Genomic DNA, 14,334 nt, shown 5'->3' on the forward strand with positions numbered 1-14,334 from the left:
TTATCATAACATTTATTATAAATCAATTAATTTCAGTGTGATACTTGACATTCATTTGGAGAGAATGTCTGAAGCTTGACACCCTCCCCTGTTACTGGAGTTCAAGAAGGTAACTTAGCTTTGCCAGGTGCTCTGTGGTATGAGACTCCAGGCAACTGCCCTGCTTACCACTTCCTAATGCTGGCCCTGCATTTGAGACCTCCCTTACCCACCCCATGACCCCTGTGGGAGCTGTAACCCCCAGGCTGTGTTGAGTACTGTACCCCGGAACATCTCTGAGTACACCCAATGGTATACGTGCCCCTTGCTGAAAATCACTGGTCTAGATTGGAGTGGGCAAATACCGGCCTATAGGCTGGATCAAGTCCACTAGGGTTAGCTCCTAGCCAGTCACAGCAGCTGTATTTACCTGCACAGCCACAAGTAACAGTGATTGTAGCTCCCATTGGCTATCGATCATCATTTTCATCCAAAGAACCTGCAGGAACCAATGTCCAAGTCTGCATCACTTCCTGCCACTTCCATTGATTAGGAACAGTGATTTGCAGTCAATGGGAACGGCAATCGCCAGTACCTATGGCCATGTAGTTAAATATAGTGGTGACAGCCTGCCAGGGGCTAACTGCTACTACGTTATCGTTCACGCATCATCCAGACCATGGGTATGTCTAGACTACATGCCTCTGTCGTCAGAGGTATGTAGATTAGGCTACCAGACATAGTAAAATGAAGCGGCGATTTAAATAATCGCCGCTTCATTTAAATTTACATGGCTGCCGCGCTGAGCCGACAAACAGCTGATCAGCTGTTTGTCGGCTCAGCGCGGTAGTCTGGACGCGCGGGTGTCGACATCAAAGGTATTTGTCGACCACCCAGGTAAGCCTCATCCCAGGATCAGGATGTCGGCTCAGCGCGGCAGCCATGTAAATTTAAATGAAGCGGCGATTATTTAAATCGCCGCTTCATTTTACTATGTCTGGTAGCCTAATCTACATGCCTCTGTCGCCAGAGGTATGTAGTCTAGATGTACCCAATCTCTGATCCGTGTCTGTCTACAGACCAAAACAAAAAAGCATCACTATATAATATATACTACATAAGATACCACATGGCTAGAACAGAAGATATTGGAACAGGAGAGTAGACAGAAGAACAGAGAAAATCAGTGGGGAGGCAAATCTTCTCATCCCTCATACATAAAACTACGATTGTTTACCTAATACAGTAGTATCTGTTCAGTACAGGTTGTACCTCTAAAAACTGGCACTCTCTGATCCAGCCAACATCTGTGATCTGTCAAGGACCACGGATGCCCCTGGACCAGAGAACCTGGGAGTCTAAGGGCAGGAAGGATAGGTGTGCAAGGCATCATGGTTGGCAGCTGGGGACAGTGTCGGGCTCAGGCTGGAGCCCCAGCCCCACAGTTGCACAGGGCCACAGCCCCACAATAGGGGTACATCTAGACTGACAGCTTCTTTTGAAATAAGCTTTTTCGACAGAGCTCTTTCGAAAGAGAGCATCCACACCTCAAAACTAGATCAAAAAAGCAATCTGCTTATTCGAAAGTGAGCATCCAGACTGCATGGATGGTCTCTCAAAAGAAAGCCCTGACTGCTATTCACAGAAAGGCCACCAGGGCACCTGTGCTTTTTTCGTTGGCAGCTTCTTTCAAAAAAATGTCCTTGTTCTGCATCCACACACACCCTTTTTGGAAAGAGCTCTTTCAAAAAAGGCATTCTTCCTCGTAATTTGAGGTTTACCATGTCGAAAAAAACCCTGTGTTCTTTTGATTTAATTTCAAAAGAATGTGATTGCAGTGTGGACGCAGGTGAAGTTTTTCGAAAAAACAACGTAGTCTAGACATACCCTAGGAGGCTGAGCCTGTGATCAGTTTTACAGACACTATCTCAGAGTCTTATGGGCAGCAACAAGCTATCAAGATTCATGTTTCATGTTGTTTCTGTTGGGAAATCACTTACACAACAGCAGACAAGTACTAGAGTTATCCACACGAGAAGGCCACCCAAGAAAAGCAGAACTGTGAGAAGAGCAAGGATCTTTCCTATCACTACCTTGCAGCAGCCAAACATGACTAGCAGTGGAGAGCCAACTAATAGCAGCCCACAGGAAAAAATTTGCTATAAAGCTTCTGCTTGCTTAGGACAGCTAATGTTTTAAAGTTTATTAGACACATACTAGAGAAGACTGATACAAAAGATGCATAATATAAGATCTCAAATTACAAATATAATCAGCTAGGCTAACTCAGAATAACAATGCACTGAAGTCTGTTACCAACCCACCCATAACAAAAAAAATTATGGTACAACGTCTGATCTACTCAAAGGCACAATACAGAAAGAGTTACCTTGCCAAATACTGATAACAGTGATGACACCTGGGATTCTCGACAGGGCACCATACTTTCCAAGTGAAGTAAGGTAGCCTCTGGATACTCTGGATGTTCAAAATTAGGCATTTTGATTCACGTTTCTGTCACCAGTCAGCTAACTGTATATGTATGTCACCTTCCAATAGGAAAATAAGACCGAAGTGATGATCTGGAAAATAAAATGTTGTATTTGTTCATATACGGAGAAATGAAGTAAAAATAAATAAGAGGTGACAATCTTTCATTATAATCAGACTTTTTACCTAACAGGAATGACGACTATTAATATGATGGAAAAACGCAAAGACCTCATTCAGCACTGGGACCCAGTAATGCTAGCCTTATAAGGAAATAAAAGCAAAAGAGACAATAACTGCCCTAAAGGGTTTACAATTTTAAGACAAACAAAAAGGAGAAGTTGTGGATGCAACAAATGAGCAATGAACATGGTGAACAGCGGTCATGACTTTGCTAGTTACATGGATGCAGGTTTGTTTGTTTTAACTTTACTTTTTGAGAGTAAAGGTGCAAAGAAAAAGAGTAGAGAAAGAAAAGGAGAATAGTCTCAGCTGGTCATCTGCTTAGCCACAATTAACAAGCTGAGATTAGTAAACATCACAGCAAAAACCAGGTTTCAAAAAGAAGATAAAGAAGTGATTCTTCATATGTTATGTTGAGCATCAGGGACAGCATAGGCGAAAGCACAGAGGTTTTTAACAAGCAGCTAACTAATGGGTGATAAAGGATGGGAGCAAGCACTAGCAGAGTAAAAACATCATAATAGGCTGACATAATAGGTTACTAAATCAGTTAGATAGGAGGAGCTAAGTTAAGAGACGACTTTAAAGCAGGGGTCAGCAACCCATGGCTTGCGAGCCAAATATGGCTCACTAGGGAGCCAGATATGACTCTTTTGGAGACCCTACTCAGCCGCCTCCCAGCTCCTGCAGCAGCACTGAGCCAGAGCTGGCGCTACAGCCTTATGACCCCTACAAGACTGGAACGCCAGCACCAGCTTCCTGTGGGGGGAAAGGAGTGAGGAGGGAAAGCCCTGAGCCTCCCTTTCGGATCTTGCATGTGGGGAACAGACAGAATGAAAAATGGCTCCATGCACCATCCTTCCCCCCCGGTGCGGAACCAACGGCTGTGTGCCATTCTCTTTCCCTTAGGAAGCACTTCATGCAGGCTTCACCTGTGAATCCTGTCTAAAGACTTCCTTCCAGCACATGGGAGCAGCGGGGGGGGCTATGTTACACTCAATGTGAAAGCACATAGTGCCCCCCAACCCTCATGCCCAAACCCCAAACTTCCCCTCACTCAGCCCCCCTCCCAGCTAGATACCCTGCCCCTAGCCCACTCCTGCCCCCGACCAGTAAGCCTGTCCTCAGCCCATTCCCCCACAGAACCCAAACTTGTGTCCTGCATGCCCCCACAACCCAACCTTGCACTGAGTCCATCATACACCCAAATCCTCTGCCCTGAGTCCCTCATGCACTTGCACCAAGACTCCTGCACGACCACATCCCCAGCCCCCGCCATAAGATTGACAAAAGACAGCCTGAATGCGTTCATAAAGCTGGATTTGACCAGTTATGATGTAAACTTCAAAGAAATGTGCAAAAAAATGCAGCAACGGAAGTCCCATTAAATAAAGTCCATGAGCACAAGGTTTCATTTATGCTATTAATCATTATGTCAATTATTAATAATATTAAATTGTATATTTTCTGTTATGCAAATGGGCATTCTTATCCGGCTCTTTGATGATCATTTGTTTAGAATTTTGAGACAGTTTGGCTGTTTGGTTTGAAAAGGTTGCCGACCCCTGCTTTAAAGGCACTACAAGAAGCTTTTATTTGGTGTCAAAATTAAGGGGGAGCCAATTGACAACGCAAACTAGGAATTAACATGATCAGAATGATGAACCAGAAATGCGGTCTTTAATTTGAATAGACTCAAGGCAAGCAAAAGTTGCAGCAATCAGGTCAACATGAGGACTATGATGAGAGTCTTCACTGAGCAGAGAAAAGAGACAAAAGGCTAGATTTTCAAGATCAGTGTTAAAAAAAAGGCAAGATTAAAAACATAGTGGCCCCATCAAAGATCACACCTAAACTACACTGCCTGAGTGACAGGGAGAACAGCAGTGTTGTCTATGCCGATAAAAGAAGATGGCCAGGTGAGAGAACCTGTGAGGAAAGGTTAAAAATCTCAGGTTTTGGCCATGTTTAGTTTAAAATAATGACTAAGAAGAAACAACCTGACATAGGACTGGATGAAGCAAGATACCTCATTAGCTGAGAGGAGGATCTATGATTTATCAATGTAAAGATGATACACTAAGAGCTTTACAAACATTAAAATACCCACGAGGCAAATCCTTTTTATGAGCAATGAAAGGAGAGCACGCAGCATCCCTGTTTCTGCACTGGGAAATGGGAAACGGGAAACCAAGCCGTCTTGACTCTCAAGGTTTACCTCCCATTTTTCTACCATTAAAATGTGTGAAACTGCATCTTGACACCATGCTATAAGTCGAACCTCTGTAATCTGGGATTCCCTGGTCCGGCAATATCCGTTGTCCAGCAGGACCACAGATATTCCTGTACCTGAGAGTCCCGGTGGAGGGCTGACAGCTGGGTTCCCCACAGGTGGGCTGCTTGGTGCCCTGCATCTGGACAGCCAGGCACAACCCAGCAGAGCTGGAAGCCCAGAGTGCCACAGCAGGGCTGCCCAATGGGGCCAGGAGCCCAGCACACAGGGAGCTGGGCTGACCATCATAGTAGGAAAGGAAGGAGGTGTTGGGACCAGCGAGGCTGGTGGCAAGAGGAATACTGCCAGGAGGCTGGTCCAGCAAAACCCCTCATCCAGGACTGGTCAGGTCCCGAGGGTAGCAGACCAGAGAGATCCACCCTTCATTTGCATGGCTATATCATGACATCACAATAGTGCACCAGGACAATACAATCACCTCATTGTGCCACCTCCTAAAGGCACTTTACTATATGCCACTAAAAACCCAGGACTCATCAGACAACTGACCCTGCAGCTCAAGACTTTGCTGCAAGCTTCGAACATGGTGGTTACTTTCCCACTAGCACCCATGCAATAACCCCCTCAGTCTCTGGGGAGGCAATTCACTCCTGCACCCCTGCTCCAGCCAGCACCCTGTGATTGTCAGGGCGGGGGAGGGGGGATCGCTGCGGCCATTGCCACCACAACCCCCCCCCCCCCACACACACACAGAGCAACGCCGCCCAGACCCACACCCGCAGCATTAGGCGGGAAGAGGCGGAGTAGACATGAAAACAGACCCCAGCTCCGCCCACACTTTAACCCAACAGGCAGCGGCACCCCCCTGAAGCGGACAGCCCCGGCATGGGCAACCCACACCCCGTGCCCAGCGCGCCGCAACTCCTCCCTCCCTCCAGGTCCTGCCGTGCTGGGGCAACCCTGACTCTGTCCGCCGCTCAGGCCCTCCGCTGACCCAGAGCCCTGGCAGCACCGCAGCTCTTCTCACAGCGCGCGAGCCTAGGCAAGACGCGCGCGCATTCTCCCTTCTCCCCCCGCCTCCCGCAAACGTCCGCCAACACACAGAACCGGACACTCACCCCGAACCCCAACGGTCACGCTGCTTTCGCGGGCGAGGACTCCGAACCGAGCGCCCGCCTTTGCGCATGCGCACATTGCTCCGATGGTTACCCCCCCTCTCCCGAATGCGCAAGCGCCAACTCTGCACATGCGCGTTAGGAAATTGAAGTTTCCCCTGGTAACCACGCCCATACTGCGCCCGCTCCCAAGCGTAAAGCCAGAAATTTGTGTGGCTTAGGGTTGAACAAGAGCAATGGGGGAGCCGACAGCCTCGCTGGGCCCTGAGCAATTGGGGGGAGGGGAAGGTCGCTATCGTGGAAGAGCCGCCCCAACCATGGAACGCCCCCACCCTCAGCGCTGCCGGGGGTTCCAGCGGTGCTTTAAAGGGCCACTGACCCTCTTGAAACCTGGGCCCCTTCCCCCCTCTCCCAGAGCCCGAGGGCAGTGGATGTTGGGCTCCAGAGAGAAGAGGAGCAGTAGGATGGCAGAAGACAAGGAGGAGCCTGGGGACAGGGCTCACCTGACTATCTAGGCCAGGGGTGGGCAGTAATTTTTGACGGGGCCACTCCAAGATTTTGGAAAAAGTAGTCAAGGGCCTCGCTCTTCCATGATATTAATGGAAGAGGTGCAAGGTCTGGGATGGAGGCTGGGTGCAGAAGGGAGCTTGGGGTAAGGGCTTGGGGTGCAGGAGTGAGCATGCGTAAAGGAGGTGGTTGTGACCTAATGGAGGGGACTGGGATGCAAGGTTTTAGGATGTGACCTAGGGTAGGAGTGGATTATGATCTGGTGCAGGAGATTGGGGGGGGGGGGCAGATCTGGGAGAGAGGGTTGGCAAAGGGAGGGGCTGGGGTGCTAGAGGCAGGCTCTGGCCAGGAAACTCACCAGCCAGCAGCCAAATCTGCCTTCCTGCAGATATTAAAATGTTTCTCTGTCAGCCAGCTTGCACCTAGCCATGTGTTTATGTGAATAACAGCTGCAGGGGAAGAGGGGCGTGGTGCTTCCTGGCTGCCTGTTATTCAGACAGGCTGCTCTCATTGGCCAGTTTCTGGCCAGAAACCAGCCAATGGGATTGTGCTGGGGGTAGGGGGCACTGCCTGAAGCTCACCCCTCCCTCCTTCCAAGATTACAGTTTTGCAAGGAAAAGAGGGTCAAATAGCCACATTTCTGAACAGCCTGCTGGGCAAGCAGGGGAGCTGCCTAGGTCTCCCTGGTGCCTCTGTGAGCTGGATCTGGTGGGATTGGCCGTATTTTTCCCAGGCCTGATCTAGGTGGTCACTTAGGGCACCAGGCTTTAAGGATTGCTAAACTAGATGGCAGTGATTTTTTTTCCCTTTAAACAAAGTGTCACGTTGCTGGATCTTGAGGGGAGCAGCCAGATCACTGATGCACCCATAGGTGGGGGTGTTGGCCCCAAAAATGGTATAGAAGGGGGCCATTTGAGGTATTGAATATCTGATAATCCTATGTACGCTGTTCATGTGTTTGTATAATGTCTGTGTGTGCAATTATTAACATGTACTTGTGTGGACACTGAAGAGTTCCCTGCATGTGGTTAAGCATTGGGCAGGGCCGAGCCTGTGGAGCCTGTGGACATGCTAATTACCTGTGGAACAATGGCTCTCAATGGGCCAAAGACACACCAGAGAATGGGGGCTGTCACCTGAGAGCACCCAGCAGGGAACACAGAGAGGCTGAGGACTAGGTGACCTGCTGCATACCAGAAGAGGCCAGGAAGGGGGTATAAAGAGGCCATGTGGTCGATGCCATTTTGTTCTCAGCTCAGCACTTCATCCCAGAGGCAGCACTGCAGGGATCGAAGAGCCCGGAAGACCTGTGAACCCATCCTGATCTTAGGATGTGCAATAAGAACTTTTAAACCAGCAGCTGCAACATCTCTGCTAGAGCCTGCATCGAGAACTGGGAGATTCGGTGCATGTTACGTACTGTACTTTAATAACCTTACTCTCATGCTTTTCTTTCTTATGTTAATAAACCTTTAGTTGTTAGATGCTAAAGGATTGGCCTAGCGTGATTTGTGGGTAAGGTCCAAAGGATAAATTGGCCAGAGATCTGTGGCTGATTTCTTGGAACCGGACAGAACTTGTTCGGGGTAGGTGGGATTGGGTGCTAGGACCCCCCACCTGTGTATGAGGTCCGGGGCCATCTGGGGCATGGTTATTGCTGGGGTGTCAGAGGAGTTTTGCTCGTGAGGCTTCAGGCAGGCTGCTGAAGCGCTCTGTGGGACTGGTTTGTGGCCTGTTTGGAGAGGTCACCAGTCTGGGGGCTGTAAGGAGCCCCGGATTTGAGCAATTCGCCCTGAGCAGACGCCCTCAGCTGTGCCCAGACATGGCCTGGTCCGTCACACAAAGTTGTCTCTGTGACGGGGTAAGGTCACGGAAGACCCCTTGGGTGTGCCCCCCAGAGTACTGACATGGCCACTGCCACTCACCTACCTACTCTCTGGGGCTTCTCACTGCCTGGTGCTGCTAGGCTAGCTCCACTTTTCTTCCCCCAGCCAAGGCCCTGAGCTCATATCCCTACTACCCCTCAGCCCCCCATGAAGCAGTACCAACACTGAACCTATTCAGGTCCAAGAAGAGTGCAGTTTGGGGCCCAGCTTCCTGGGATTCCACTCCCCCAAATGGGATCAAATCCCCAATTAATTACTTGGGTGAGCCCCCTTTAACAATGAAAGGGGGAATGTGCACATTGATTGCTCCCCCAGGTAATAATTGTTTACACTGGGCTTGATAGTAAGCAAAAGTGATTTTATTAAGTACAAGCAATAGGATTTAAGTGGTTATAAGTGAGAATAGTCAGCGCAAAAAAGATTACAAACTCAAAAGTAACAGGCGCTTAGCTAATTCTGACACAAAAATCCTCAGCACAAACTTACTATAAACTCACCTTAAAACTGTTTCTGTTCCAGGTGCACCTTCAAAACCAGGACATTTCCACTTTGCCTAGGGTCTCTGGTTCATCCTCCCTGGGTGTGTCGAGCCAGCCCAAAGACCTAGACTCCTCTTTGTCTATTCTTTTTAAAGAATTCCCTTAGGGTGCGTCTAGACTGGCAAGATTTTGCGCAACAGCGGCTGTTTTTGTGCAAAAACTTGCCAGCTATCTACACTGGCAGCTTGAATTTGCACAAGAGCACTGACTTTGTAATGTACAAAATCAGTGCTTCTTGCGCAAATACTTTCATGCTCCCGCTCGGGAAAAAGCCCTCTTGCGCAAGAATAGTAGTAGACAGGGAAGTGTAGACAGGGAAGAACTGTTTTGCGCAAAAAAGCCCCGATGGCTAAAATGGCGATCGGGGCTTTCTTGCGCAAAATCGCGTATAGACTGGCCATGGATGCTTTTGCGCAAAAGCATCCGTGCCAATCTAGACGCGCTTTTGCGGAAGTACTTTTAACGGAAAAACTTTTCTGTTAAAAGTATTTCCGCAAAATCATGCCAGTCTAGACACAGCCTTATTGTATGGGGAGTCATCTGGCCCCTCCCAATTATCACTACTAAGCCTTAAGGACAAAAGGCAATAGCATATGATTGCCCAGACACTGAGGTCCCACTTGATGCCTTTCCATCTACATATTTTAAAAACAAAATAGTCTCTACTCCATGTGTCTAATTTCACACACAAGAGTGATACATACACCAAAATAAACAGAACCAGCGGATTATGACATGAAGGTTGATAGGTTACATGAAATAATTTGTTCAAAGCATCTATGAGTAAAATATATTTATGTCCAGAAGTCCATTTCATAAAGCATGGGTTGATGGTCCATCACACTCTCATAAACCAAAATATCCAATATTATATGTGTAAAACAGTGCATCATTGCCATGTCAGAAACTGAGTTATTGTTTATTTCACATTGTAAACACAGCTGTGCATGAAAATACAGATGGCAAAGCTTCAAAAGAGTGCCACCGGTGTTTGCTGCCTAGTGGTGAGGTCTGGCAGTTCAGTCATTCTCAGTAGCCCACTCCTAGGCTGTCTACACATTGGCATGATTTTGCTGCCTGTCTACACTGGCGGGGAGTTCTTGCGCAAGAACACTGATGTTCTAATGTGTGAAATCAGTGCTTCTTGCACAAGAACTATGATGCTCCCGCTCAGGAATAAGCCCTCTTGCTCAACTGTTCTTGCGCAAGAGGCCAGTGTAGACCGGCAACATGAATTTCTTGCGCAAGAAAGCCCGATGGCTACACTGGCACGGACGCTCTTGCGCAAAAGCACGTGTCTTGCGCAAAGGCACATGCCAGTGTAGACGCTCTCTTGCACAAATACTTTAACGTAAAAACTCTTGCGTTAAAAGTATTTGCGCAAAATCTTGCCAATGTAGATGTAGCCATACAGTTCATAGAGTGCTAGAACTGAAAGGGACCTCAAGAGATCAAGTCCAGTCCCCTGCCCTCATGGCAGGGCCAAGTACTGTTGAGAATAGATCATCCCTGATAGATATTTAACCTGTTCTTAAATATCTCCAGTGATGGAGATTTCATAACCTCCCTAGGCAATTTATTCCAGTGTTTAACAACCCTGACAGAAAGCTTTTCCTAATGTCTAACGTAAACCTCCCTTGCTGCAATTTAAGTCCATTGCTTCTTGTCCTATCATCGGAGAACAAGGAGAAAATTTTTTCTCTCTCCCCTTTGTAACACCCTTTTAGGTACTTGAAAACTGCTCTCATGTCTCCTCTCAGTCTTCTCTTTTCCAAACTATGCATTTCCAATTATTTCAGTCTTCCTCATAAGTCATGTTTTCTAGATCTTTATTCTTTTTTTTTTTTTTTGCTCTTTTCTGGAACTTCTCCAGTTTCTCCGCATCTTTCTTGAAATATGGAGCCCAGAACTGAACATAATACTACAATTGAGGCCTAATCAGTGCAGAGTAGAGTGGAAGAATCACTTCTCATGTCTTGCTCACAACACTCCTGTTAATGCATCCCAGCATCATGTTTGCTTTTTTTGCAACAGTATTTCACTGTTGACTCATATTTAGCTTGTGATCAACTATGACCCCTAGATCCTTTTGTATAGACTGTCGCTAGATCCTTCTTAGACTGCCGCTTCCCATTCAGTATGTGTAAAACTGATTTTTCCTTCCTAAGTGGAGTACTTCATCCTATTTACCTCAGACCATTTCTCTAGTTTGTCCAGATTATTTTGAATTATGACCCTATCCTCCAAAGCACTTGCAACCCATCCCAGCTTGGTATCATCTGCCAACTTTTAATAATCGTAATCTCTATGCCATCATCTAAATCGTTGATGAAGATATTGAACAGAACCAGTCCCAAAACAGAGCCCTGCAGAACCCCACTTGTTATGCTCTTCCAGCATGATTATGAACCATCAATAACGCTTTCAGTTGAGTCAGTGTTGATTGCTGCTTAGTGAAAGCTGGTCACTGACCCACAATAGTTCTGCCATGTTACAAGCTGTGATCCCAAAGATACTGTTCCCACAAAGAATTTGCATTGTGTTGGATTGAGTTTTAACAAGATTGTAAAAGAAGAATCACAAGTACCTGTAAGATTAAGATTATTAGTTGTGTATTTATTATAGGGCTTTATTAAAACCCTGATTTTTTAACCCTGCTAATGTTAACAAACACCACTTAACATATACAAAATGTTTAAACAGTTTTAAGTGAATATTGAAAAGATAAATACATTAAAATTCACCTGAAAAAGCAAAGTTCTAGATATTTACACAAATCAATGGCCTAAGTCCAAAAGAATCACAACTCAAAAACAAACTTCATTCAATATCAAAAAATACAAAATTTTCTTAGCTTCCCAAAAATCATTTCCTTTGGAAGAAAAACAGATGCTACAGTTTATAGCGCTGACAAGAAAAACTGCAACTACAATAATTACAACTCAAAATGACTACAATTTTTAATTGTCAACTACTGGGTGGTTTACCCTATACAGTTCAAATGTTTTAGGATTAATGAAAAGTGTGGGGAAGGAACAATAAAATATTTATATTTACATTGTTTATTTAAAATGCCAAGTAAATAAAGTAAAATTTCATTCTAGAACTTCTCATTTTTCTCTATATTGAATGTGGTGGGCACCAAGGTTTTAATTCACCTACAACACTGAAAATTCTTGGGCCAGCCCTACCTGGACATGACAGCTGGGTACAGTTGTCAACTTTCTAATTGCACAAAATGAACACCCTCCTTCTGGCCCCTTTTACTCCATCCCCCTTCTTCTGTTACTAGTTCTCCCCACCATCACTCATTTTCACCTGGCTGGGGCAGAAGATTGGATTGAGGGGTGCAGGCTCTAGTGTGGGTAAGAGGACTCTGACTGGGGTGTAGACTCTGGGATGGGGGCAAAGTACGGGGGGCGAGGGGAGTTGGGCTGTGATCAATGGTTTCAGAATGTGAGAGTGGGCTCAGGTAGGGATTGAGGTGCAGAAGAGGAACAGGCTCTGGAGGGTGTTACCTCGAGCAGCTTCTGGTAACAGCAGCATGGTCTCCCCTCTGGCTCCCGTGCAGAGACATGGTCTGCACACAGAGACATGGTCAGGTAGCTCTGCATGCGGCCTCTGCCTGTAGACACCTCCCCACAGCTCCCACTAACCCTGGTTCCTAGGCAATGGAAAAAGCAGAGTCAGCATTCAGGGAGAAGGGAGTGCATTAAACCACCATGGCTATCACTCTGCCTAGGAACTCAGGGTATGTCTACACTACCCCGCTAGTTCGAACTAGTGGGGTAATGTAGGCATACCGCACTTGCAAATGAAGCCCGGGATTTGAATTTCCCGGGCATCATTTGCATAAGCGGGGCGCCACCATTTTTAAAACCCCGCTCGTTCGAACCCCGTGCAGCGCGGCTACACGGGGCATGAACTAGGTAGTTCGAACTAGGCTTCCTAGTTCGAACTACCGTTACTCCTCGCTGCACGGGGTTCGAACGAGCGGGGTTTTAAAAATGGCGGCACCCCGCTTATGCAAATGAAGCCTGGGAAATTCAAATCCCGGGCTTCATTTGCAAGTGCGGTATGCCTACATTACCCTCCTAGTTCGAACTAGGAGGGTAGTGTAGACATACCCCAAGGGACATACCACTTCTAGGAAGGTACAGGGAGTCTGATAGGAAGCCTGCCAGTCCCACACCAACTGGACATCCCATTCAGTGATGCTCACCAGAGCTGCCAAGCATGGGCAGCAGGTAGTGTAGGCAAGGGAAGGTACTGCCTTCCGAAGACAGCCTACATGCTGCAGCCACCAAGATGGCTGGGGCCGTGGCAGGCATGGCAGCCCAGTTTTCCCAGCCATCAGGAAGGCTGGAGGCACAGCAGCCCAGCTCCTCACCCACCAGGGAGGGATAGGGCAGTGTTGTGGCAGTCTAGCTCCCTGGCCACTGAGGAGGGCTGGTGCCAGGGCCACAGAACAGCAGCCCCAGCCCTCCAGGTGGATAGGGAAGATTGGGTGGGAGTGGGCAGGGCCTCAGGCAGAAAGGTGGGCGTGAGCTGGGCCTTGCCTTCCCCAGCTGGGCCTTCATCGCCACCTATGCTGCCAGGATCCCATTTTAACTGGGTGTTCTGGTAAAAAACCAGACACGTGGCAACCCATCAGTTGGGAATGGGATGGGGAAGAAAGGGGAGCATCTGGGAATCAGCCAAGATGAGTGGAAGATGAGGAAGTGAAAATGAGGAGCAACTGGGAGACTGGATGCAGAACAGATGGGGATGATACCTGGCAGAATGAACCAGCTGGGAGGCTTCTCAGAATTTTCACACAATCTTTGAGTGATTGATTAAAGAGATATTGAGCATTGAAGTCACTATTTGTAAAGTCTGGTGCTACATCCAGGGGATCAGGCAGAATCTGATAAGACTGTGCACAGTCCTGGCACATAGTGGACCCAGGGCAGCAGGAGAAGAGGGAAGGATGCTGTCTTTCTTTAGCTTTATCTCAGAGCTCAGCCCAGGCTGCACTTTAGATTGAAAATGCATTTGAAAACTATGGTGACTTATAGATTACATGGGCTACATTACTCTCACCACTGGAAGTCGAGCGCATTTGGATGTCTGTGCTGAAAGCCACTTTACAATAATTCCTCTGTTGTGAGGAAGAAGTTATAGTTTATTTAAGAAGCCTTCCATCACCAAGATAGATATTTATGTTGCTGTGCAACAGTCAGACCTGAATCTGAAGTTGTTTGGTTGTGATTGCCAGCAACTGTGGAGCCTAAAAAGAATTGAGATGAAAGATGGACAAAATTATGGGTCTATATTAAAATTTAACTAATTCCTTGAGTTTTCAGTTTAACTCCTGTCAACTCCCTATTGAGTTTAAAGATAAATGTGCGTTACATCTCCAT

General features: G+C 47.2%; 1 protein-coding gene across 5 annotated transcripts in view; it reads right to left on the reverse strand.

The window, feature by feature from the left end:
• The window catches only part of ORC5 (origin recognition complex subunit 5), a 162,812-nt gene extending 156,680 nt beyond the window's left edge, over positions 1-6,132 (reverse strand). For 2 of the 5 annotated variants that reach the window (XM_006137544.5, XM_025178711.3), the window contains exons 1-2: positions 6,004-6,131; positions 2,369-2,561 (exon numbers count right to left, since the gene is read on the reverse strand). In XM_006137544.5, the coding sequence (XP_006137606.3) occupies positions 2,369-2,479 (111 nt within the window). In that variant the 5' untranslated portion in view covers positions 2,480-2,561; positions 6,004-6,131. Of the gene's footprint in view, positions 1-2,368; positions 2,562-5,879; positions 5,967-6,003 lie in introns of those variants that run through there. The other 3 variants (XM_075926920.2, XM_075926892.2, XM_075926895.2) reach the window with 2 other exon arrangements.
• Between the last annotated feature and the right edge of the window lie 8,202 nt (positions 6,133-14,334).

Source organism: Pelodiscus sinensis, chromosome 1 (genome assembly GCF_052426305.1).
Source record: "Pelodiscus sinensis isolate ZL-2025 chromosome 1, ASM5242630v1, whole genome shotgun sequence".
NCBI classification, from domain to species: Eukaryota; Metazoa; Chordata; order Testudines; family Trionychidae; genus Pelodiscus; species Pelodiscus sinensis.